We start from the raw sequence: 25,450 nt of genomic DNA, 5'->3' as shown, positions 1-25,450 counted from the left end.
AATTAATATCATCTCAAAATTCAAATATATTCTATTATATTCTTGCAATGTTTCTCTTTTGAAATGAACTTATCTACAATGGCATAATAATGCCAGGGAAAAATTGATACTCGAATAGACTGTGTGATCTTGGCGAATGGTGAATATGGTGACCATAATAATTTTGAAAACAACGCCTATTTTGTTAGGTGGAATGTGGAGGGTAAATCGTAGACTGTGGAGTGTGGACCACATTTCGGATTGTTAATTTATTTCCATCAAAGAATTTATAGACGTATGAATTTTTTTCTGTTTCTTTTTTCGGTCGGATATATGAATGCCTTTAAAGTTAGGTAACACTGTAACAGAGTCTCTATAATAATAGTTTAAGGTTCTTGAAGCCGATGCCAGTAGTGGTTGTTATTTGTTAATTGAATGCTAAATTTACACCGAAAGAGTAAAGGATGAAAACTAAGGTTTGAATCATTTTTTTTATTTTTTATATTGGATAAAAATGGTGTTTTTTTTTTAATTATGGATGGTTGGGTATTAAATTTTAAATATGATATCGTAATTCTCCAATTTTTAGGATACAAAAATTGAATCTTTTGATTTTTGAAATTAGATCTTTAAAAATTTTGAGGTATAGAAAACAAACTCAGTAATTTTTATATTTTTATTATTTTAAAAAACACTCAAAATTATTATGTTATAAAATATACCATTCATTTTTATTTTTGTTTTGTGTATAGAATAATCTATTAGACAGTAACAAATTTTTAAATAGAATTTTGATCAACGATAAATTAATCTTTAATCTATCGATCTAAAAAATATCATAAAAAATAAAAAAAAATATATCATTCATCTCGCATCCAAAAAAAATTAATCGCTTTAAATATCTATCTTTTTTTTTTTATATAGTGGGCGTGGGTGATTCACTAGTAAACCCTAGTGACAATAGTGATGACTCACTCTTCCTTCTTCCCTGTTATTTCCATTTTTCACCATAAAAGAAAATCAAAATTTCCAAACATAAATGAACTTATATGTAAAAAAAAAAGTAAATTGAAGACACAAAAAGATATGATTATTAAAATCTACTAGTACTATTTTGTGGCTTGACTAACACTATCAATGTATGAATATATTACTAATACATGATATATGAAGGTGATTGGTGATAATAGATATTGTGTAATACTAATATTTTTATCGTAATAATATTATGAGAATATATATTTTTAAAATTATAGTCTATTTTATTTTGATAGTATAAATTATGTATAACACAAAAGATTTATAAAATTAAACTACTTTTACAAAAAAAATTACAAGTTAGCAAAAGTTTCTAACTAAGAAGACCAAGATATCTATAGATAAAAAATCAAATAATAAGATTTTTAGTTATTATTTTTATACGAAAATATACAATTTTTTATTAATAATTAATTTTAATATTCGTTATCTAAAATTTGAAACAATTTAACGTGTATATTTTTATATTTAATTAGGTATTAAGTCTGTTGCACAAATAGAAATAATTAATTTTTATACTTGTTATTTAAAAATAAAATTTTTTTTTCTCTATGTACATAAAAATATAATTAGATATTAGTATAAAAAAATTATATTGATAGTTATAAAATTAATTTTTTTTAAAACAATTGAATTTTGATTCTAACTTTTAATTATAATATTAGTATTCTCTTCAAATTACATGTAATAAATATTTGAAAGAAGAGAAATGAAAATATAGATTAGAAAGATAAGTGGTGAATATTTAAAACTAAAAAAACATGTATATAATAATAATAATTTTTATTTGAATTATATTATTTTGTTAATTCTGTTTTCTGTAGAACAGAAACGTAGAAAAAATAGAGAATGAAAGAAAAGAGAGAAAAAAATAAAGATGAAGAATGAGAGTGAGAGCGAGTGAGAGTTTGTTAATTTTGGAAGAAAATATTTTATTTTAATTGTAATAAAAAAATATCGGATTACATATTTTGATTTGTCAAAATTACTAATATAAAATATAAATTATATATAGAGTAAAAATGGTAGAAAGAAATAGAAAAATAGAGAGAGGTAGATGAGAGAATTTAGGAAGGGAGTTTATTGATTTTAGAAAAAAATATTTTCGCTCAATTTTAATAAGAGAGTGTCATGTGACATATTTGATTATTGAATTAGATAGTAATATATGATACATAATATAGGTATATTTCATTTTTAATTTTAATATTTTAATTTTAATACTTAAAGAATGTCATGTTGTACATTTTGATTGTCAAATTAGTAATTAGTCATTGATATTAATAATGATATATAAAATAGATAGAGTGGTTGAAGAAATAAGAGAGATAGAGAAAGAGAAAGGAAGAGGGAGGAGGGGAAAACTCTTTAATTTTGGAGGGAAAGCTTTGATTTCAATTGCAATGAGGGAGTGACATGTGTCATATTTTGGTTGTAAAATTAGTATGGAGGAGGGGAGAACTCTTTAATTTTGGAGAGAAATATTTAATTTTAATTGCAATGAGGGAGTGACATATAGCATATTTTTGTTGTAAAATTAATATGGAGGAGGAAAAAACTCTTTAATTTTAGAGGGAAAGATTTAATTAATTTCAATTGCAATGAGAGAGTGACATCTAGCACATTTTGATTGTAAAATTAGTATGGAAGAGGGAAGAATTCTTTAATTTTGCAGGGAAAGATTTAATTCCAATTACAATGAGGGAGTGACATGTGACACATTTTGATTGTAAAATTAAAAATATATAATAGAATATATAATAGATTAATAAGTGTCGGTTATATAAAGAATATAAAAAAATAGTTAGTATCATGTTTTTTTCTTTTTATTGTCTATATATAGTTGCACCTTCAGCCTTTATAAAGTGTGATTTTTCTATTAATACAATAGATACATTTCTCTCTTTTTTTAGTTTGTATACCTGAACCATCATTTTTCATTAAGAAATCTGAAGCTCAGACCATATTTCATCACAATGCGGTGAGCGTGAAGAAGCGGTAAATATTGCTAAGCGAGAATTGTGAACTTTGCCCCTTTCTTCTGTGATATCCATAGCAGATCGAGAAGCGAGAGTGGATAATCCAAAAAATTTGCAACTACAAACATTTTTTGTGAGTGATTTACAAAATCTCACGAGATTGATGAATCAACTTGTCATCCTTCAAACGCAAGTAGGGAGATCAACATTGAACCCGATTTAAGACCAGACAAGTCATTTCTACCTTTATCCAAAATAAAAGCCCAGGTTTATCACTAACTTAAACTCTTCTTACAACTCAAAATTATCACTCATGGGTGAGATCGGTTTGGCTATCCATCAAATCGAAGAACAAGTTGAGATTCATTGATGGAACCATTCCAAAACCTAAAAAAACTGCTCAACCTATGAAGCTCGGGACAGATGCAACACCTTTGTACCGTGATTGCATTCTTCTCTAAGTACAGAGATTCTTTAGAGTGTTCTTTAGTGTAATGTGACCTCGGAGTTTTAGAACGATCTCAAGCACAGATTCTATGAAGGTGATTTGTTTTGGATAACTGATCTTCAATAGGAGATGTTTGCGATGAAGTATGGAGATCTATCCATCACCGCATATTTTACTAAACTTAAGGAAATTTGAGAACTTGATGAGTTCAAACCAATCCCAGTCTATGCCTCTAGAACATCATTTTCATGTGGACTGAACATCATAAGAGAATATAGAGACCAAGACCATGCTATTAGAATTTTAAAAGAGTTAAATAAGCAATGTATAATAGAAACATCATAGATTATGATGCCACTGCTCAGTGTGAATGCCATCTACCCTTCGTTTTTGTAACAAGAAAGATAATCAACCAACTCAAATCAAAGTAAAAAAAAAGGGGTGCTGGTTAATGCTGTAAATGTTGGAGGAACTAGTAATGAAAACAATAGAAAATGGAAAAGTATATAGAATCAAGAGGTGATCAGTCAAAAAGTAAACAACTTAACTAATTTATAATTATATTTAATTAATTTTATTTGTTTTTAATTTATAATATTTGATATTAATTGCTTCTCACCCCAAAATTAAATTCTGAATGATACGTTGGAGAAATAGGGGTGGGGATCACGGAACTTCCAACAATCCCGATTTTTAGTATATAAAAAAATTTATAAAATATATAAAAGAACATCCATTTAGTATGAAAAAGAAACATTCTGATACTTAGTAGAAGAAACATCCTAATGCCTAGCGTAAGCACCATCCACGTAGAGATTTTAGATTCACCCAGAGACATTTGGCTGATTTTTTGCTGATACCCTCTTGGTTCCCTAGCATTGTTGATAGAAGATTTGGTAATGCAAAATTCTAGTATTACAAATCAATGTGGCAGAGGCGGACGTGACCGAAGCCGAGACAGAATCAGTGGTGGGAGAGGAATGATGAGAAGTTGTTCTCATTGCGAAAATGTTGGACACACCATAGAGACCTGTTACTATAAGTATGATCTCCTCCTCATTTGCAAAAAAAAAAAAATTTGAAGTAACAAATATGAACAATATGATTGTTACTGAGAAAACATGTGGAGATGGCAACACATCTGATGTGCATTCAACTCAAGAGAAGAATAGTAAGAGTTTAGACAATTTATTTTTTGAAGATAAAAAACAAGCCTTGATTTCTCTATTCTAGCAACATAAAGGTGATCCTGTTTATAGTTCTCTTTAAGCACAAGCCATAAACACAGTGATAGCTTTTTCAAGCAGGTATACATTATATTTTATCAATTTTTCACATCTCTTTACACAAATGATTAGATAATTAATATTGGTGTTACTGCATATGTTATTTTTTCTCTTCATACTTTTCACTCTCATCACATAATAGATCCTATATTAATTAAATATCCAAATAAAACTGAGACCACAGTAACAATTAGTGGAACTATAATTTTAACCCGTAATTTTTATCTTACAAATGTATTATATGTGCCTTCTTTTAATTTTAATCTCATATCTATGTCTGAAGCAACTAATTTTTTATCTTACCAATTCTTATTTAAGAATACACACTGTGAGATATAGTACAATCTTTTCTTGAGTATGATTGGTCGTGCTAGATAAAGAGATGGCTTGTATATCTTCAATACAGATATAACTTATGTCAACTTAGAAGCAAAGAATAGAGAACTAGTCAATACCAGCAATTCAGTTAGTGTTACTACTGTCACAGACACTATAAATTATGAAACTTGGTATTGTAGGTGAGGACATATCTCAATTGATAGGTTACAGAAAATAAAAAAGAGTTATCTTTTATTGTATATCCATTTAAAAATGAGCCTTGTGAATCATACCATTATGCAAAACAAAAAGATTATTTTTCATTTGAATCAAATAAAATCTATCAATTTATTTGATCTAGTGCAGATGAATATTTGAGGACCTATTTTTTCCATTTTTTTCTGGCCATAAATACTTTTAACAATAATAAAAGATAAAAGCAGATTCACTTAGCAATTTTTTATGAAAAATAAAAGTGAAACTCCATCTTTTATCCAATAATTTGTGCAACTAATTGAAACTCAATTTTAAACAAAAATAAAAAACATCAGGACTGGTAATGGAACTAAATTTATCATGAATTTATTTTATAAAAAATGGAAAATAATTCATCAGACTTCATGTTTTGAGATACCTCAACAAAATGAAGTTGTAGAATAAAAACATTAAGATATTTTGAATATTATTAGAGCACTTATTTTTAAGGTCCATATTTATAATTTTTTAGAGATATGTTGCAACACATGTTGTACATATTCTCAATAGAGTACCTAGTTCATCTATTCATAATAAAAGTCCTTATCAGATTTTTTTTAGTAAAATGTCAAACATTTAACACTTCAAAATTTTTGGATGTCTTGTATTTATTTTAACTTTAGTTGCAAATAGAAAAAAATTGGATAAAAGATTAAAATATAATTTTCTTGGATTTAAAGCAGAAATAAAAGGATTTTTTTGATAGACATTAATAACAAATAATTTTTTATATTTAAAAATATATTTTTTTATGAAAATTTCTTTCTATAGAATAATCAAGTTTCTCATCAATTTGAACATATTTTCAATTCTAATCAAGACACTAAGACTAAATTACATAATCATGATCCTATAAATATTTTTGATAGCAACACATTATCTTCTCATACTTTAGATTTACTTCTCATTCAACATACATTGCGAAAACACTCCTTCAAACATAATTGATGTTCAACCACAACCAACCTTACATATCTCTTTGAGTTTACTAGCAGTACCAGCATCACATACTAATTCATCATATGATGAAAACCAATCTAATCCTCAGTCCACTGATATTAATTCGCCTCCTTCACTAAGAAGATTTCTTAAAAAAAGACACAAGCCAAAATACCTTAATGATTATGAATGTATGCAAATCACTATTTCTGATAGCATAATTCAATCATTAATCACAAAATGATATCCTATTTTCAATTACTTGAGTTACAATTCTCTGTCATAATTACACAAAGACCTTTCTATTATAATTTTTACGAATCCAGAATCAAAGAGCTATGAGCAGGCTATTCTAAGTGATTGTTGGCAGAAAGCAAGACCTGAAAACTTATTACTCTACCAAAAGGGAAGCATGCAATCGGATGTAAATGAATATTTAAAATCAAGTATAATTATAACGGGACTATAGAGAGACACAAAGCAAGACTTGTGGCCTAAGATTTTACTCAAACACAAAGGTCTGACTATTTTGATACATTTAATCCTATAATTAAAATGATTATCCTTCGTGTCCTCTTAGCAATTGTAGCTAGTAAGAACTAGTTTATTCATCAGTTAGATGTGACCACTGCCTTTTTTATGGTGATCTACTTGAAGAAGTCTATATTAAGTTGTCCTCTGATTTAAATGCATCGCCAGGAATGGTTTGCAAGCTAGAACGATCCTTATATGGCCTTAAGCAAGCAAATTGTTAGTAAAATTCTAAGTTATGCTCTATCTTGATTGTTTCTGATTACTTACGACCAAAGACATATCATTCTCTTTTTACCAAATCTTCTCCAACAAATTTCACTTCTATTCTTGTTTATTTCGATGATTTGGTTCTGCCGGGGAATGACATAGAAGAGATCAAATGTGTGAAGATAAAATTCAACATTTTGTTCAAAATCAAGGATTTAGACAAACTAAACTTCTTCTTGGTCATGAAAATTGCAAGAAGCAAAAAGAAAATAGCTTTATATCAAAGGAAGTATACTCTTGATCTTCTAAAAGAGTATGATTTATTAGATTCAAAATCATCTAGCACATCTATGAATTATTCAATTCATTTCTTAAAGTCATCAGGAACATTATTGAATGATGCTAAGTCATATAGAAGACTCGTTGAAAGGTTGATATACCTCACTAATACCAGGCCTGACATAAGCTTTGCTGTTAGCAAGTTAAGTCAAATTCTAGATTGTTCCACAGATGAGGACTTCAAAGTAGCCTTATATATGTTGAAGTGCTTGAAAGGAGCTCCGAAAAAAGAATTACTGTTTGAATCTGTTTGTGACTTATCGCTTCGTGGTTTCTTAGATTTCGATTGGGGTAATGCCTGGATACCCAAATATTAGTGTCCGGGTATTGCTTCTTTTTTGAAAGATTTTTGGTGTCATGAAAAGTACAAAACAGCAAATAATTGCTCGATCATCTTCGGAGACAGAGTATCGAACAATGGCTCTTGCAATTTGTGAAGGAATTTGGCTTATGTACATATTGAATGACTTCAAAATCAAGCTACCAGGTCCTATGACACTATTTTGTGACAACCAATCTGCTAGATATATTACGGCTAATCCAGTATTTCATGAAAGGACGAAACACATTGAAATTGATTGCCATAAAGTTAGAAAAAAAAATCAAGACGGTTCCCTAAAATTCATGCCAATTTCATCAAAAAAATAACTTGATAATATCCTTACAAAGACACTTTCACCAAATCATTTTGGAGAGATATGTAGTAAATTAAGAATGTATAATTTATACACTCTCAATTTAAAGAGAGTTTATTAATGTATGAGTACTACTAATACATGATATATAAAGGTGGCTAATGATAGTGGGTATTATGAGACACTAATAGATGACAATTGTATAAAAAATATGAGAAAGTAACTAGTATTATGCTTTTTTCTTTCTTTTTAGTTATATATATAGTTGCACCTTTAACTTTTGTGAAAGTGTGATTTTTTCACTAATGCAATAGACACATTTCTATCTTTCTTAGCATGCATAACAAAACCTTTATTTTTCACTAAAAAATCAGTAGCTCATAATAGAATTCATCAAATACGACTTTAGTTTATTCTAAAAGGTTCACTACTTTTGGCGTGAATTACCAATTTAATTTTTAAAATGCCAAAATAAAATACTAACAAAATAGTCTAAAAAATATGTTTAATAATTTTGTAATATTTAATCTATATGTCACTACTAATATAGATATTGTTTGTATTTAAGGTGTTTGTTTGGGTGTTATTATATTGATAAAATTTTTTTAATAAAAAATATTTTTTTTATTTTTTAGTGTGTTTAATAAATTTTTAGTAATAAAAGTAAAAATACTAGAAAATAAAAAATATTTTCTGAAAAGCTACGATTTACATCTTTTTCTAAAAAGAATGTTTTTTACATAATAAATAAATAAATAAATACTTTTATATTGTTATAACCAAATATATTTGATAGATAAAATTTTTTTTATATGAAATATCTAAACATAAAATTACTTTTACTTTTTTAAAATATCTTTTTTTAAAAATTATTTAAAAAATATCTTTTTTTAAGAGTTCACCCAAATAAATCCAAAGACATTTGAGAGATTTCACATTTCAGACATTAATTTATCAAGAGTTTAATTTTCATATATTAATTGTTATTTGTTTAAATATTTATATTTGTATAATATTTAAAATAACAGATAATTTGGTCAAATATTTGATTATGTGACAATATAAAAAATGATATATATATATATATATATATATATATATATATATAATAATTATATATTTATAAATATTTAATTTATTTTATATATTTTATATTTTAATATATATTTTATATAAACAACTGAATTTTTATACATAACAATAATAACATGATTGATAATATATTATCAAATATGTGTGTAAGTGTTTTCGGGCTAACATTATTTACCAATTAAATTAATTTTTGTTAGTTTACTATTTTTTTGTGGAAAATTAACGTATTGACACATAATCAAATAAATAAATTTTTATGATTAAAATAATTTTATAATTAAATAGCATCAATGTCGATTTAAATAATGTTTACCATTAAATAAATTTTTCTTCATATAATTATTTTTTAAAAAAAATTAGATTATATATATTCAAAATATAAATTATCAATATTTAAGTTTTCAAAGACCAAACTTAAGAACAACTCTAATGAGGTGTCTTTAGAATATTATTTTTGATAATTTTAAAAAATGAATTGAATTTTAGAATTAAAATTTGTATTAAAATTAATTGATGAAATAAAATCGATCTCATTTTAGAGAAATGATATCATTTTGATGGAGAACTAATAAAAATTTACCATTTGTATAATCATGTTGATAGAATAATAAAAATAATATAAAAATTTTATCTAACTTAAGACAAAGCATTGGAGGACAAATTTTATTTTTAATTTTAAATAATTATTTATAGCATATGATCTCACAAATATTTCTATGTAATCTTATAAGATCCAAAATAAAATTAAAACTAAAACTAACATTGAAAATGCTCTTACATTAGATACAATATTTAAAATCATACTAATATCACTGAAAAAAGATCGTATCATTTTAAAAAAAGACCAATAAAATGCTGTTATTTTTTATTTGTATATCCATTAAACTTATTATATAAATATTATAATGTTGTTAAATTGAAATAAGACCAAACATTAAAATGATAAATTTCACTGAATGTCAAATCAATTTTTATAATATATAATCTCATAAATACTTATGTAATATTGTGTGAAACTCAAAATAAAATTAAGCTAAAATTAAGTATTAAAGATTCTCTACGTGTCTTTTATTTTTTGATTAAAAAAGCATGATATTCTATAGTAAGAATAAATTACAAATTTGACCTCCTAAAAAATTATTTTTTGATAAAATGACCTTTGAAATAATGAAATAGCATTTTAATCATTTAAAAATAATTTCAATTTGACAAAATATAACATTTTTTGTAAGTATCAAACAATTCTCACATTTAATCTAATTTTTATTAAATCAGTTGGAAAATTATTTAAAATATAAATACAAAATTCAAAAAAGAATTTGTAGACTATTATTTACAAAATTATTTTGAATTTTTATGCATTTATTTTTGAATCAAATTGCCAAAAAATATACTTAATATAAAATTAGAGAATTTAGAGAATAAATAATATTTTTCTAAACAAACCTTTTAAAAAAATATCAAAATCTGAGAAACACTTATCTGTTGCGGCTATTTTTTTTGGTAACAAATTAGAAGAGTGTGTTATGCATAATTATGGAGAATTGATGTATTTTTTGTAGGTATAGAGACAATTTTTTTTTTTTTAAATTAGAAACTACAAATGGAAAGCTCAAATTTGAATAGAGTAGAGAACTGAGGGTTGGTTTTGGGTGGGAGCAGAATAGTGAGGGTCAGTTTTGGGTAAAAAAATAAAAAATTCAGAAAACTCAAATTAGATTTGTTTGCATGTTTAAAAAATTTTTTAGTGTTAAAATACAAATCTGACCCTCAAATTTGTAAATTAAAAAAAAATAAAAACTATAAATCTGACCCTCAAATTTTTAATATCCATACAAAATAAAAATATACTAAGTTTTCACATTATTGAAAAATACTACTTGTACTACAATACAAAAAATAAAAAGCCAAGTGTTGCATTGCATATAGGACTTGTTTAGGTGAGTTTTTAAGAAAAGATATTTTTTTGAGTTATTTTTTTTAAAGATCTTATGAAAAAATAAAAGTAATTTTATGTTTAGATATCTTATAAAAAATATTTTTATCTATTAATTATGTTTGGATATAATAATATAAAAATATTTATTTATTTATTTATTATGTAAAAAATATTTTTAAAAAATTAAAAATAATATAAATTATAACTTTTCTAAAAAAATATTTTTTATTTTTTAATATTTTTATTTTTATTACTAAAAATTTATCAAACACATTAAAAAAATCTTTTGTTATAAAAATTATTTTTGTATTAATTTAATGACACCCAAATATATATATATATATATATTTTTTTTTTTTTCTTTCAATTTTTGTGGGGTATCTTTAAGGAGCTAACTGAATTTTAAAATGGCCAATAGGCAATAGAGAACCGATGAAATCATTTTGGATGAAAGCTCTTCTCTGTAGCTTTGATGAACACAAATTATTAGTACACGAAAAAGGCGCCTACTCTTTGACCTATTGGCTATTTTATTTAAGAGTGTATTCTCATTAGTCATAAAATACTTTTATACAAGAAAAAAAAAAATCATTTGTTTATCGCAATTAAACAGAAAACCGTGAAATAAGAAACAAATAGCACGGTCAAAGTAGGTCTGCTTTTTTCCCCTAAACACTCATTATATCATGATCCTTTTTTTTCCACTCTCTTTTATATGTCCACAACGCAATAATTAATTTTATGAATATGAAAACAGCATTTGTCATGCAGATGAATGTATGTTGGACATGAGTTGTTCCCATGATGATCCTCAATGATAATGAATTTGCTGGTCCCCTATTAAAAATAAACCCCGTTCATGTCTTCTATATATGGTCTATGGAATGGAGCTGCTACATCTTAATCCCATTTCAATTTTATTTGCTTGATGATAAATTAAAGGGGAGAATTATAAAAATAAGAAAGGTAAATAGTTTTACTTGGCAATTTTGTTTGAAAACTTGTGACTATTAAATGTTTGAATATGTCAGGGATATGCACATGATAATTATGAGATTGGAGGGTGAGGTGAGTGCAAACTGATTATATCCATATGGGGTTGGGAGATCGCAACCATAGGCACAATTAGTGACAATTATGTTTTAAAATACAAAAATTCCATAATCCTCGCCAAAAGGGAATAAACGTCACTATTATTATTGTGCTGTGCCTCCGAAAGCGAAGGAAAAAAAGATAACATGGGGTAGACAATGATGGGGATTCTCATGCTGCTGCATCAACTAGCATGCTAACTCTCCAATTTTGATTATGAAACTCGCCTTCTTGGATTCTTGGATGACCTGTTCTTTTGCATTTATTTTATGTTTTTGGGGATTTTGCTTCTTTATTTTAATAAATCTATATTGCATTGTCCAAAACAACAATGTCCCACAATAATAAATGAAACTGCTAACCAAATCAATCAACTTATAGTTATTTAGACCGCTAGATACTTTATTATTTGGGTCCTAATTATAGAAAAATAGTATTAAAAAACATCACATATTAATATTATTTCTTAAATTGGTTATTCACTTATTCATATAAAATAATATTAAAATATAAAATATATATTAAAAATAAATGAAACAATATATATTTATATACAAATATATAATAATTAATTTAGTGATTGATTTTTTATGTATAAATAATATTTTATATTAGAAATTATATCTTCTTTTTCTTTTAAAATATTCAAGTATAATTGTATTTCTAAAAAAAAATATTGTTTTAAGAAAATATATATTACAATAATCGTACAGCACATTCGTGGCATAGATAATGAATGATGATAATGCGAAGTGTTAGTGAGAACAAGTTAGGCGATAAGCTCAACTTTTCTTAGCTATTTTGAGTTGTACTAAGAAAGCAAAAGATGTGATCTGATTTGATTATTGTAATTAATTTAATTAATTAACGTTAACCGAATGGTGCCTGAAAGGGTCATTTGCTTCTAATGGGAAATGAGATGTTATCCGTGTCATTGTCAAAAAGCGATGTTGTGACCTTTGGCAATTGCATTTCTATTCTGCAATAATCAAATTTGGTTGGTGATTTTCTGAAGTTTCATACCACTATTATTGGTCTTGGAGACCAATACATTATTACTGTTTGAGCAAAGTCCAAGATTATTCGAGAAAAAGAATAGTCAAAATATATCATTAAACTGTTAGTTACCCTATATGACAATACTTACTGACAGTAGTAACGTTTGTACGTATTCTACACAATTGGAACTGATGTCCTTTAATGGCTTTGGCTCGATTAATAACACGAAAGAACTTAAATGGTTGGTTCTTCGAAGGTAAAATAAATACATCTCTACTGTCCTTCCTTCTGAGTCCTGTCTAAAGGAAAGAGACTAGAGAGGGATCGTAAAAAATTTACTCAATTTTATTATTTATTATTTATTATTTATTTACTTGTTTTATTTTATTTTTTTAATAGAGAACCTGCTGGCTGCTGCCAGAAAGAACAGCTACCTCCAGATGCAAATCAACTAACATGTTGATACATTAACTAACAACCCTACATAAATAACTACAGCATCTATTTGGATTGCATCATAGTATATATGATTATATGGACATCTTGGTTAACGAAATCTTGGGCTCATGGACTACAACTCTTTTTTGTTGTAAGCCCATACACCTAAACACAAGTCTTACCAATAACAATCCAGACACCCTGAATCAATACCCAGCCCATAGAAAGATAAAATGAAAAAAAATATTTCAACTACCTCAGAGACCCCGCCATAAAAGGTTACTTGGGTGGTTCTGTGTCTTGTATTTTGTCCAAGTAAGTGTCCAAGATTTGAATTTTATCATCGTGTACATGTAGTAACACATTTTCTTAGTTAAGTTTTCAAATTTTAAGTTTTGCCTTAGTTATGAAAAGATTTTAAGACTTTTTTAGTTATTTTATCCTAAAAAAAAAATAGAAAATACTCAGTTCTCTTTAACTAAGTATCGAGAGTTCAATTCTTATCTTAATTATAAAGAAATTTTAAATTTCTGTCCTACCATATTTATATGCTTAATTACCTGAAGCTTATAAGTATTGAATGATTAATTCCATAAATATTCTCATGATTAAAAAAAAAATCCAAACTCCTATTTAGACATGTCGGTGTAATTGGATCGGATTAAGTTAGATTTGAATAAAAATTAGAACTAAACTGATCAAAATTGCTTATTTTTGGTTGAATCAATTGTCATATTTTTTGCGATTGTATCCGAATGGATCTGAATCGAACCATTTGCATTCGAGTTAGATCGATTCAAATAATCGGATACTCAATCAAAATTAACTTTGTGAAAAAAATGAAAAAAATTTCTATAACACTAAGAAATGAATATAGAAAAAATTAGATGAATTACCGGTTACAATTATTTCTTTTGGTGGCTTAGAAAGATTAAAATTAGGATTAGGTTGGTAAAAGTTATATGTATGTATGTATTTTATTTTTTGAATGGAAAAGTATAGGTAGACAATGAAAATACTAAACAATGTGAATAATTAATATATCGGATGTTCATTTCACTAGATATACGAATGGTTATTCTAATATTAAGATTTAGGTGGATAATTTAGAGGTATAGTGTGTTTTGATTTAATTGGTAGTTATTCATATTATTCAAAAAAAATTAGTAGATACCTAGTATAACCTTTTTTGAATATAACATTTTGAATAATCGAGTCAGGTCAGGTTCCACATCCTCAATTCCGATATTGGAACTGATTATGGTCGGTTATGATCGTATCATACTCGATTAGACCTGATTATCTATCGGCTATAGTACCTATAATAATTGGGTTCAGATCGAATTAAATGGAGTGATCGGGCTACTTGTACCGCTTGCACCCTAGTTCACTAAACTGGTTGTTGGAAGTACTATAGTAAATATTTTGGAAAGGTGAACGAGGATCAGCAACAAAGACCAAATAATACAATGGTGTTGGATATTTGTTCCAATTGGTCCAAAATCTATTCACTACAGCTTCTTTATGAGGAGTATTAGGGCTTAATTTGTAGCCATCAAATAGTCATCAATAATGATTTTAATAGTATGAGATTTGTGTGAGATTTCATCCAATAGCTCACTTTTTCTTGTTGGTTACATACTGGTTAGAATTTGAAAAAGTTGTTGGTTCCTAAACTTTTCCTTTAATTCTTAAGATTTCATAATCCTACTTGGCACTGTATTTTATGCGACAACTTTAATTTTTTGCCACTTCACTTTCTAGTGTGCATTTGCAGAGAAAAACTTGACACAAGCCTTAGTTTTTTATTTTTTCTTTTTCTAACTGTTTCCTCCAGAAAAAGAGAGATGGCAGCTACAACATGCTGTGCTGTGTTAAACGGGTTGGGATCTTCCTTCTTATGTGGAGGAAAGAGGAGCTATACCCTTCAGGCTGCTCCCATTGGAGGCAAAGTTGGTGATGTTTTCGCCGTTAGTCTCACAAGACTTGTTGTGGCAGCAGCTGCTATACTGCACCAAAGAAGTCATGGATCCCTGCTGTCAAAGCTGGTGGTAATTTCATTGACCCTGAATGGCTTGATGTCTCGTAAGTCCACCTATATCAACAATGTTGCAATTACATTGGTTCTTTCTTTTATATGCATACCGCGTACCAGAATTCTCTCTAAAACAATACTAATCATTTAATCACAAATAGTTAGCAAATTGCATTCCGAAATTGAACCTCATACTCGATCTTGGCTTTTTAGTAACTGTGGTTGCAATTGCAGGCTTGCGGGTGACTACGGTTTTGATCCACTAGGCCTAGGCAAAGATCCAGCATTTCCTCAGATGGTACAGACAGAGAGGCTGAGCTCATTCATGGGAGGTGGGCAATGGCTGCAGTTCCATGGTTTGTGGCTGGTTTTGGTTCTCTTTTGGGGACACAATTGCTTCTCATGGGTTGGGTTGAGAGCAAGAGATGGGTGGAAAATCAAGGATGGAGATTACATTGCACACAGAGAGAAGCTAGAGAGGCTGAAATTGGCTGAGATTAAGCATGCTAAGATAGCTATGTTGGCTATGCTGCACAAGCGAAAACACCCCTTGGTGCCCTAGGCTTGTAAACAAATATGAAAGTCTTCAAATTCTATGTTCTACTCTTGGATGCATTCATCTTTTAAGTTATAACAGAGACATTATCTCATAAATATACTTGCAATAAGGATACTTGAAAGGTGCATGTTGGGCCATGTTTGTATGTAGCAAAATTCATACTTTGAAATGCATACAAAAATAAGCCGACTATGTTCTTCCATATAAAAGAATATATGGTAGCAAAACAAAAGTAAAAAAAGTGCTGAGAAGCCTGAGAGAAATGCAACAAAGTCAACACCATTTTGATGGAGGTTTCTAGGATTATTCGCCACCAGAGCCAGTAGCCATCAAGAACTCACCCTCGCAGACAACTTCGCCTCCAACATAGGCCTTCCCTTCCATCTTTGCTATTCCAAATCGCTTTTGCAGTTTGATGAGTGTCATTCTCATAACCAAGGTGTCTCCTGCAATCACCGGCTTCCTAAATCGCACCTTATCTATTCCGGCAAAGAAGAAATTCTCGCGAGAACCTCCCACCTCGGGTTGCAGCATAACCAATCCGCCAACTTGTGCCATTGCCTGCATCACAATAGTCCAATGCAACTTAAAGCATGATTGACTACAACAACAAAAATCATAAGAGATATTAAGGTGATAGTGTTTGTAATCAACTAATCATACTTACATCATATTGATTAAGCAAGAAAATGTGAGTTAGTTACCTCAACCATGAGGACACCAGGCATGATAGGCCTATCAGGAAAATGTCCAGGGAAGAAGTTATCGTTGATGGTTACATTCTTGATGGCGACGGCTGAAACTCCAGGGTTGTACTCAATAACTCTGTCCACTAGTAGGAATGGAAACCTGAATACAAACGTACAAGTGTTGAATCCAATGGTAATTAACAGGACGATATAATGAAACAGAAAAGGCAAGTACCTGTGTGGGAGAATGTTACGAATCTGATTGATGTCCAAGACGGATGGAAATGCAGGGTACCCTGCAACAAACAAATCCATGATTAGAAAATGGGAAAATGAGAGAAGGTAGAAATGGAGACATACTTAATTCAATAGGGGCGTCTTTGTAGTCATTTGGAGCGTGTGAAATAGTAGTGGAAGAAGAAGTGGCGGCGGAGAGAGTAGGGAGGGGGAGTGATCTGGAATGGGAAAAGCGGAAGGAAGAGATCTTAGGCGGAGAAGTGGGAGAGAGGAAAGGTATGATGGTGGTGTTGGTGAGGGAGAAAGAAGAGGCCATTGCCATTGAGGGGGGTGGTGATGGGCACTGAAAGAGAGTGCAAATGAAATGCATTTAGTAACGCCAGAGGCGATAATAACAAGGACGCATCTGCAACTGTAACTGTTTCTGTTGGTTAACATGACGGACTCTCCAATGTTGTCACAGTTATTTTTGGATAATCACTTCAATCCTCAACCTCTTTTTATTAGTCATAACATTCCCAATTTGTTCCTAATTCATTTTTTAGTTTTTTCAAATATAGGATTTCTTTTTTTCAATTCACAATATCTCTCGTTATAGGAGAAAATAAAACATGAGAAAGATTTTTGGATCTGGATTCTCTCCGAGAGTCTGGTGAGTCTAATTTGAGTAATTTCATTGGTTTGTTGAAACGCCCAAATTTGAATTGAGTTGCAGAAGAGGGTACAACGCCATTAATGTTGGCATAACACGCATGGCATATGTATTTTCCGAAAGAAATTAATGATGATAAAAAAATTTGATCTCATGTTTAGTACTATAATTAATGACGATGATGGTAATAAAGCAAGGAGCTTTTCACCTTAGTCAAGTGTAATCCAGTTTCTCTCTCTCTCTTTCTCTCTCTCTCTCTCTCTGAAATTCTCTGCCCCGTTTCCACTTTCCAGTTCAGTTTTCAAAAGAGAGACCCAAAACGACACAGTTTCACGGAGAGGAGCGAGGACTGAGGAGGAGCAAGGACACTCCCCTAACCCCTAACCTCCCTCCACCATGGACTTCCACCATCACAACAACCACCACTCCTCACCGTCGTCGTCCAACTCCTCATCCACAGCCACCGTCACGACCACGCAAAACCCTACCTCCGACGACCCTATGCACTCCTGGTGGGAGTCCGTCTCCAAGGCACGCTCTCGCATCCACGCCCTCGCTGCCATCCTCCCTTCCTCCTCCGCCGAAGCCCTCTCCGCACTCGCAGATTCCGACCGCCCTGCTCTCTCCCTCCTCTCCTCGCCCGCCGCCTACTCCGCCGTTTCCTCCTCCCTGCAAGGCTCCGCCTCCGACCCACTCTGCCACTGGCTCTACGACACCTTCCTCTCCTCCGACCCACACCTCCGCCTCCTTGTCCTCTCCTTCCTCCCCCTACTTTCCGCCCTATACCTCTCCCGCATCCACCACCACTTCGATCCCTCTTCCCTCGCCGGCTTCGAAGCCGTTCTACTCGCCATCTACGCCGCTGAGACCAAATCCCGTGCTGGCAAACCCTTGCTCGTCACGATCCCCGACCTCTCCCAGCCCTCAATCTACCACGCCCCCCTCCGGAAGCCCTCCGCCGCCGTCGACAGGCCCTCCTCTGTCGGCGTTCTGTCGCCCCCGCTGGAGCCGCATGTTGCCATGAAGTCAACGAAGAGGGCCACTATCGTCGGCACCGCGCTACACTGCTACTACGCACAGATCTCGCAGATGCCGAGCTGGTCGAAGCTCGAATTCTGCCGCTTCGCCGCCGGGTGGGCAGGACAGGACTGCCCTTGCCGAAGTGAACTCGATCACCGCGACGAGACTGCTATTGCCAACGGGCATGGTGCAATTGGGAGCTCCGAGATTGAAATTGAGGAGGTGGCTGAAGAAATGGGGAATTTGAATTTGCAGATTCAAAAAAGTGATTTTGATTTGGATTCCAATGGGGGTAATGGTGAAGGGGCTCATAAAGGTGATAGGATCCCTTTGCCGTGGGAGATTCTACAACCGGTTCTGAGGATATTGGGGCACTGCTTGCTGGGTCCTTTGAACCCTCAAGAAGTGAAGGATGCTGCATCTTCTGCTGTCAGGTCTTTGTATGCAAGGGCTTCTCATGATTTAGTGCCTCAAGCCATACTTGCCACCAGGAGTCTCATTCAGCTTGATAACAGGACTAGGGAGGCTGCCAAGGCAGCTGCTGCCGTAGCTGCCGCTGCAGCAAATGCTGCCACGACTGCCAGTGCGAACTCTTCCTCGAATTCTAACACTCCCACTAAACCCAAGAAACCTGAAATTCTACTGGTTTCCAAGTGATTGATTGACTTGGTGCCTTCCTGTGACAATTTGAGTGTGAAGATAACGGTTGCTGTATAGTATGTATTGGTTTAGCCGATCAAGATCAAGAGGACTTTGTGTACCTTAATACTGTAAGCGGAATTCAGTTTCTATAATAGAATCTTCATAGTTAGTGGTGCTTTCTTTTTTCATTATAATCATTTATTTTTTTTTTTTATTTCTAAGTTCAGTAACTTATATATACTATTTTTTTTCTCTCAAGTGATTAGTTAGCTGTTTTAACCTTTGTTTCTTCTTGAAAGTATAGTTTGCTTCTCCAGTGCTGTTTGTTTGATTGTAATTCTAATGCGCTTGTTTGGGTAATATCTATGTGATGTGCGGTTCTGTCTTTCAATTGTTGTTGTACTCTATTAAGATTGAGGAAATTGAATTATTCTTTATGATTCATGATTTGGTTGTGGTTAGTTTTGCTGGAGCCTGCTCTTAGTTTCTCACGTTCTGTACATGATAATGCTCTTTTTTTCTGATGTTAAAATGATGAATTAACCCTGCTGCAGGCATTGGCTTTAAATATCAAATTCTTTTATGTCTTTAGCATCATTCACTTCAAATTTTGAAGGTGCTCTGGAGAAGATTATTGTGGAATTTGATGATTTGAAAGAACTAGTTTACTGTGATATTCGTAAGATGAAATGATCCTCATGATGGTTAATGCGTTAATCGAACTCCGCACTTTGTATTTATTGCGTTCCTAGTTGCGTCAGGTTCAAATGAACACATGGTTTAACTACATGTTTATACTGAAAGTAGTAGCTTCAATTTGCTCAATGTAGTTGTTAATCTGTCATCGTTTTAAGTGTTATACTTTTGCATCTCGAATTGGGTGCATTGTCATGCATGTAATCGTTCTTCTAGATTCCAAAAAAAAAAAGAGTATACTTGGGTCTTCTTTAGTAGCTGAATATCAAATTGAACAAGAATGTGTCCCCTGTGTGTATTTGACTTTATATGTCTGTTTTATTGGTGTTTGGATAGACCGTATGGATAAGATGCTAGTGAAATGAAAATATCCAGGTTTTTTTTTTTGTAGTTGCCTGAGTTGAGAATGCATTGCTGATATGTGCGATTTAACCATGTAGTTAGTTAGTTATTCAGTTACTCCTGCATACTTTTTGTTAATACTTACATGAAGGTGGGAAGGAATCTAAAAACTGTGCTCTCAAGGAGCTTAAGAACTTGTAGGTTACTTGGCTCTAAGGTTTACTTGAAATGGAGTTGAAAAGGCAAGTATTTTATTCTTGGAACAAGTCATCTGTATTCTACGTACATTTTATTTTCATGATATCGAGATTATGAGATGATTTTATTTATATAATTGGTTGATTCAGCGCAAATTAAGATTCCATAGATTTCGATTCTTAATAGTTTAAGCAGGGTCTCTCTCGTCCTCTAATTCGCTCCACACGTGTTGCCTATCCAAATAGAACGCACTATAACGAATGAGTGCGAGTGTTTTGACTTTTGAGCGACCTTGGGGAATGGGAATACAAATTGAAACGTTGACTATAACCTTTGTCTATGAATCACTGTTACTAACAAATCAAACCAATCATCACACACATACACAGAGTTTGTGCAAGTTGACATGACCCTCTATTATTCGAGAGTTTCTTATTTTCTATTTTGCATACGCTAACCTTTACGTTTACGCTTGAAGATACTCGTGATCACAAAAGTTGATGAAAAAGGAAAGCCATACCAAAGATACATAAACCACAACTGGCTGATGCCAAGCTAGCCTATAGAAAATAAGAAAAACACCTTCTATATATATTATAAAATTAATTAAAAGCGGAGCATTTCTTGCGGATTTCACCTTCAGAACCTGTCTTGACGCCAATGTTGCTCATCTTGACCATAGAATTTCCAAAGTCAACATTAAAGGTTAATCCAAGTGAGTACCTCTGCACAAGTGCCTTTGTGGAAGGATCAGTCCACAGTGCCTGATCAGATTGCAGAATTCCCCTGCCCTTCTTCACATTATTAAAGTAAGATGTGTCAAATTTGGTTTGGCTACCATTATCTAGAGGCACTCGCTTACTAGCTCCACCATTCTGAGGGCAAAGTGCTTGTAACTGAGGAAGAAATGAAGGGTCAATGGTCGGGTCAGGACCATTTGTTTCGGTGAAATTGTATAGCCTTATGCTCAAAAGCCCACAACTTGTAGTGCCAATGGTGTGTCCACCTGTTCATTTTCACAAAATCTCATTCGTTAAGGCAGTGTTTGGTTGTTGTCTCAAAAAAATAGAGACATTGACACAAAGACACAAATACACATGAACATAAAAATACACAAATTTTATAACATGTTTGGTGATAATACACAAGACACATGTATTTAATTCCAAAGTCCATTTTATCCCCAAACTAAAACAACTCAAGTGTTAAAGATAAAGGACAATGGCTGGAATTTTAAAAAATAATTAAGGATAGAATTGAAAAAATTTGTGTCTCATGAGTTGTGTCTTAGTGTCACAGCTTGAAAGAAATACACTAAATACATGTCTTTTATGTGCATATGTGTGTGTCTTTTAAAATTTTATGTCTCAACAAACAAACGGTATACACTTACCACCGTGTCCATGTCTATGATGAACATAGACATTAACCAAATGGAGCCTAATTGAATTCTCAAAATGCAATCGCTATGTCACACTCAAAGGTACAAAAGTAAGACATATACCAACAAGGGTAACAAGGTCTTTTGTGTCGAGACCCAATGCCGCAAACTTCTGTTTCTGCAAGTCAACAGAGTCAGTCGGTCCCGGCAACTTATTCACATCCGAGTTACGTGACACTACGCCGTCTCTGCGTCCAGTTGGCACTTGCCAACTAACTCCACCACTCTGCATTCTCGTAATGGCAATTAACACACGATATAATCAGAGTGCATCTAGTTAGTTAGTTATAGCGATGAGTTAGTTACCAGAACAACGGAATCACGGGCAGCAAGGGCAAGGATATCAGCACAAGACACCACATTAGGGCAGGCAGCCTCCAGCTGCGTCTTTGCATCATCAATGACCTCAAAGCCTCTGAGTGCAAGGTTGGGTACCGCACTCTTCTCGGTGTTGTTGCCATCAACGAGGACGGAACCATCACAACCTTGAACAAAGCAGTCATGGAAGTGCATCCTCAGCAGCCCCGCAGCCAAAGTAAGGTCAGAGTTAAGATGAGACTCAACCGTCGACCTAACAATGGACTCCGCTCTAGGGCACGTACTGGAGTAGAACCCTACACGCGTCCCTTGCCCATGCACGCTGTTAACAGCCCCCAATGAAACCAAACCAATCACTACTAGTAGATAGAAACCACCGTCCATTTAGTGATGAAAATCAAACAGTTTCGGTTTAATTTGTGACTTGCATTGTGAGGAATGCATGGTATTTATAGTCAAAATTAGGAGAATTTAGTAAGCAACAATAGAGGTGCAAATAACGTGTGAAAAACATCACGAGCAGCAAGCTAATGTAAGTGGGAGGGCTCACACTACTGTTTTGTTTTGTCCATTTGATGGCTATGCTACCTTGCCTTAGTGGAACAAAATGCTTCAATTCCGCGTCAGGGTTTTGGCCTTCAACGTATGGGTCAATGGAGAAAGAATCTAACCATGCCAGTGCGCTTAATTAGAGTAGGGTAAGATTTCTCCTCCCTAATCTATAATAAACCATTCTTACTTAGGATTAGCACAGATTTATCGTTTTCTTATTAAAAGATAAACGGATCTTTCGCTATTCAAAACATCATTGTCTCCTTAATCACCAACGTCCATAGTGTGATAGTAATCTATATAAAAGATATAAATAGATCAAAGCAAAATGTATTTTTGTGTATAAAATTTTCTAACTTTGTGTCTGCGATATATTTGTCCTGGCCAGTTGCTAGGGAGTATTATGCGCACTCACACTTCGCTTTCCTTTTAGCTATTATGGATGAGAATGGTAACCATTTGCATAGTGATAGTGCCACCAATAATATCCACCCCTACACCATATACTAGCCAAGTCAAAGACGAAGTTTTATGGAAGTAGTAACCTGTGGAGGATAATGTATTAGGGTAGGGAGGATAATGTATTAGGATAGGGTAAATGATCAAATTCCTTCTTGAAAAATTATTCATTATTTTTTAAATTATTTTTTAGGATAGAGAATTAATTTGGTTTTATACTAGGCAGATTTATTACTGAAGTAATATACTTATTAAGAAGGATGATAGAGAAGTATCGTAGCAATAAAAGGGATCTACATATAGTGTTTATTGATTTGAAAAAAACGTATGTTAGAGTGTTAAGGGATGTCTTATGGAAGGTTTTAAAAAGGAAGAAACTAAGGATCGCATATATTCGTGCAATTAAAGATATCTATGATGTGGTTACAACTAGCGTGAAAATTGAAGGTGGTGTGACACCAGAGATCATCCTTAATTAAGTCCATACATTTTCACATTAGTCTTGGAAGTACTCACAGAGCATATCCAAGAGCTTGTATCATGGTGCATGCTTCTTGCTGATGATATCGTCCTTATGGGAGAGTCAAGAAAAGACTTAAATAAGAAGTTGGATTTATGGAGAGAAGCTCTAGAAGTGTATAGTCTGCGCATAAGCCGTAGCTAAACGGAATGTATAGAATGTAAGTTCGGTTGCCGAAAGAGAACCCCTAATACAAAGGTGAAGATTAGAGAAAATATCTTACAAAAAGTTAAAAGTTTTAAGTATCTTGGGTGCATCATATAGGATAATGGAGAGATTGAATATGATGTAAATCATATGATCTAAGTATGTTGGTCAAAATAGCGGAATGCGTTTGGTTTTATATGTGACAAAAAAGTACCTTTAAACTTAAAGGTAAATTCTATCGTGCACTGCTATCAGACCGGCTATGCTTTATAGTACAGAGTGTTGAATGGCCAAAGGAGAGTATGAACATAAGTTAAGCGTGACAGAGATGAAGATGTTGAAATGAATGAGTGGCCATACGCGATTGGATAAAATAAGGAACGAAGAAATATATATATATATATAGAGAGAGAGAGAGAGAGAGAGAGAGAGAGAGAGAGAGAGAGAGAGAGAGAGAGAGAGAGAGAGAGAGAGAGAGAGAGAGAGAGAGAGAGAGAGAGAGAGAGAGAGAGAGAGAGAGTTGAAGTAGCACCTATTGTGAAAAGATGGTAAAATCGCGTCTCAGATGATTTGGACATGTAAGAAGAAAACTGACACAACACTCAGTCAGGAGGTTGGATGAGACGATGGAAGATAGACAAGGGATGAAAGGCAAAAGAAGACCTAGGAAGACTATCCATGAAGTGGTCAAACGAGATCCACATATAAACGATCTCTCTAGACATGATATATGATAGAGTTAAATGGCGTCGTTTGATCCATGTAGGCGACCCCATCTAGTGAGACAAGATTTTGTTGTTATTGTTGTTGTTGTTATTGTTGTTGTTGTAGTAGTAGTAGTAATTCTCAAAAGATTTTTTAATCAAATTCATCTTTTAAAAATTTTAAATTAATCGTATTAGTTTTTTTTGTCATTTTTTTGTTGTTGATGGTACCAAAATTTATTAATGTGGCACGTTAAATGATACTATAACATATATATAGGAGTCTTAATCTACTATTAATAAGATAAATTTATGAAATTATATCAAATCAAAACCTAATTGAGGAGAGAACTTGAGACATTAGAATTCTTTAATTTGGAATTGATTTGATTTAATTTCATAAATTTATTATGTTAGTCATTAATTAAAATTATTATGTGTGTGTTTTGGTGTCATTTAATATGTCACATCAATAAATTTTAATATTATTAGTAACAAAAGTGTTAAAAAGAATAAAATGACTAACTTAATATTTTTGAAAGACATTTTAATTTAAAAATATTTGAAAAATTAATTTAAAAAATGAATAATTATTTTAATCTAATGTATTATCTATAGTCGTCGTAAAGTCTTATTGGCCTGGCCATTGCATTTTCACTAAATTGTTTTTATATACGATGAAAGAATGAACTTAATTTTATATATAAATAGATCAAAGGAAA

At 31.8% G+C, this 25,450-nt stretch overlaps 3 protein-coding genes and 1 pseudogene across 3 annotated transcripts; 2 read left to right on the top strand and 2 right to left on the bottom strand.

Annotated features, from left to right (window-relative positions):
• The first annotated feature begins 15,364 nt into the window (after positions 1-15,364).
• LOC107633880 (chlorophyll a-b binding protein CP24 10B, chloroplastic-like) lies at positions 15,365-16,122 on the top strand (annotated as a pseudogene).
• A 79-nt stretch (positions 16,123-16,201) lies between these two features.
• On the bottom strand, positions 16,202-17,407 carry LOC107631623 (uncharacterized). Its single transcript, XM_016335116.3, has 4 exons — positions 17,161-17,407; positions 17,036-17,096; positions 16,816-16,960; positions 16,202-16,672 (listed from the first exon to the last, which is right to left on the bottom strand). The coding sequence occupies exons 1-4, from the start codon at positions 17,405-17,407 to the stop codon at positions 16,415-16,417; spliced, it is 711 nt and encodes a 236-aa protein (XP_016190602.1). The 3' UTR covers positions 16,202-16,414.
• A 678-nt stretch (positions 17,408-18,085) lies between these two features.
• Positions 18,086-19,632, top strand: LOC107631625 (hyccin). Its single transcript, XM_016335118.3, has one exon. The coding sequence runs from the start codon at positions 18,086-18,088 to the stop codon at positions 19,364-19,366; it is 1,281 nt and encodes a 426-aa protein (XP_016190604.3). The 3' UTR covers positions 19,367-19,632.
• Positions 19,633-20,978: 1,346 nt separating this feature from the next.
• LOC107631624 (cationic peroxidase 2) lies at positions 20,979-23,083 on the bottom strand. Its single transcript, XM_016335117.3, has 3 exons — positions 22,335-23,083; positions 22,092-22,254; positions 20,979-21,593 (listed from the first exon to the last, which is right to left on the bottom strand). Exons 1-3 carry the CDS (start codon positions 22,728-22,730, stop codon positions 21,190-21,192), a joined length of 963 nt encoding a protein of 320 aa, XP_016190603.1. The 5' UTR covers positions 22,731-23,083; the 3' UTR covers positions 20,979-21,189.
• Between the last annotated feature and the right edge of the window lie 2,367 nt (positions 23,084-25,450).

The sequence above is a fragment of the Arachis ipaensis genome, chromosome B3 (assembly GCF_059453495.1).
Source record: "Arachis ipaensis isolate K30076 ecotype BB chromosome B3, ASM5945349v1, whole genome shotgun sequence".
Taxonomy (NCBI): Eukaryota; Viridiplantae; Streptophyta; class Magnoliopsida; order Fabales; family Fabaceae; genus Arachis; species Arachis ipaensis.
The sequence above is the reverse complement of the archived record's forward strand: the minus strand, read 5'-3'. Positions and strand labels throughout refer to the sequence as shown.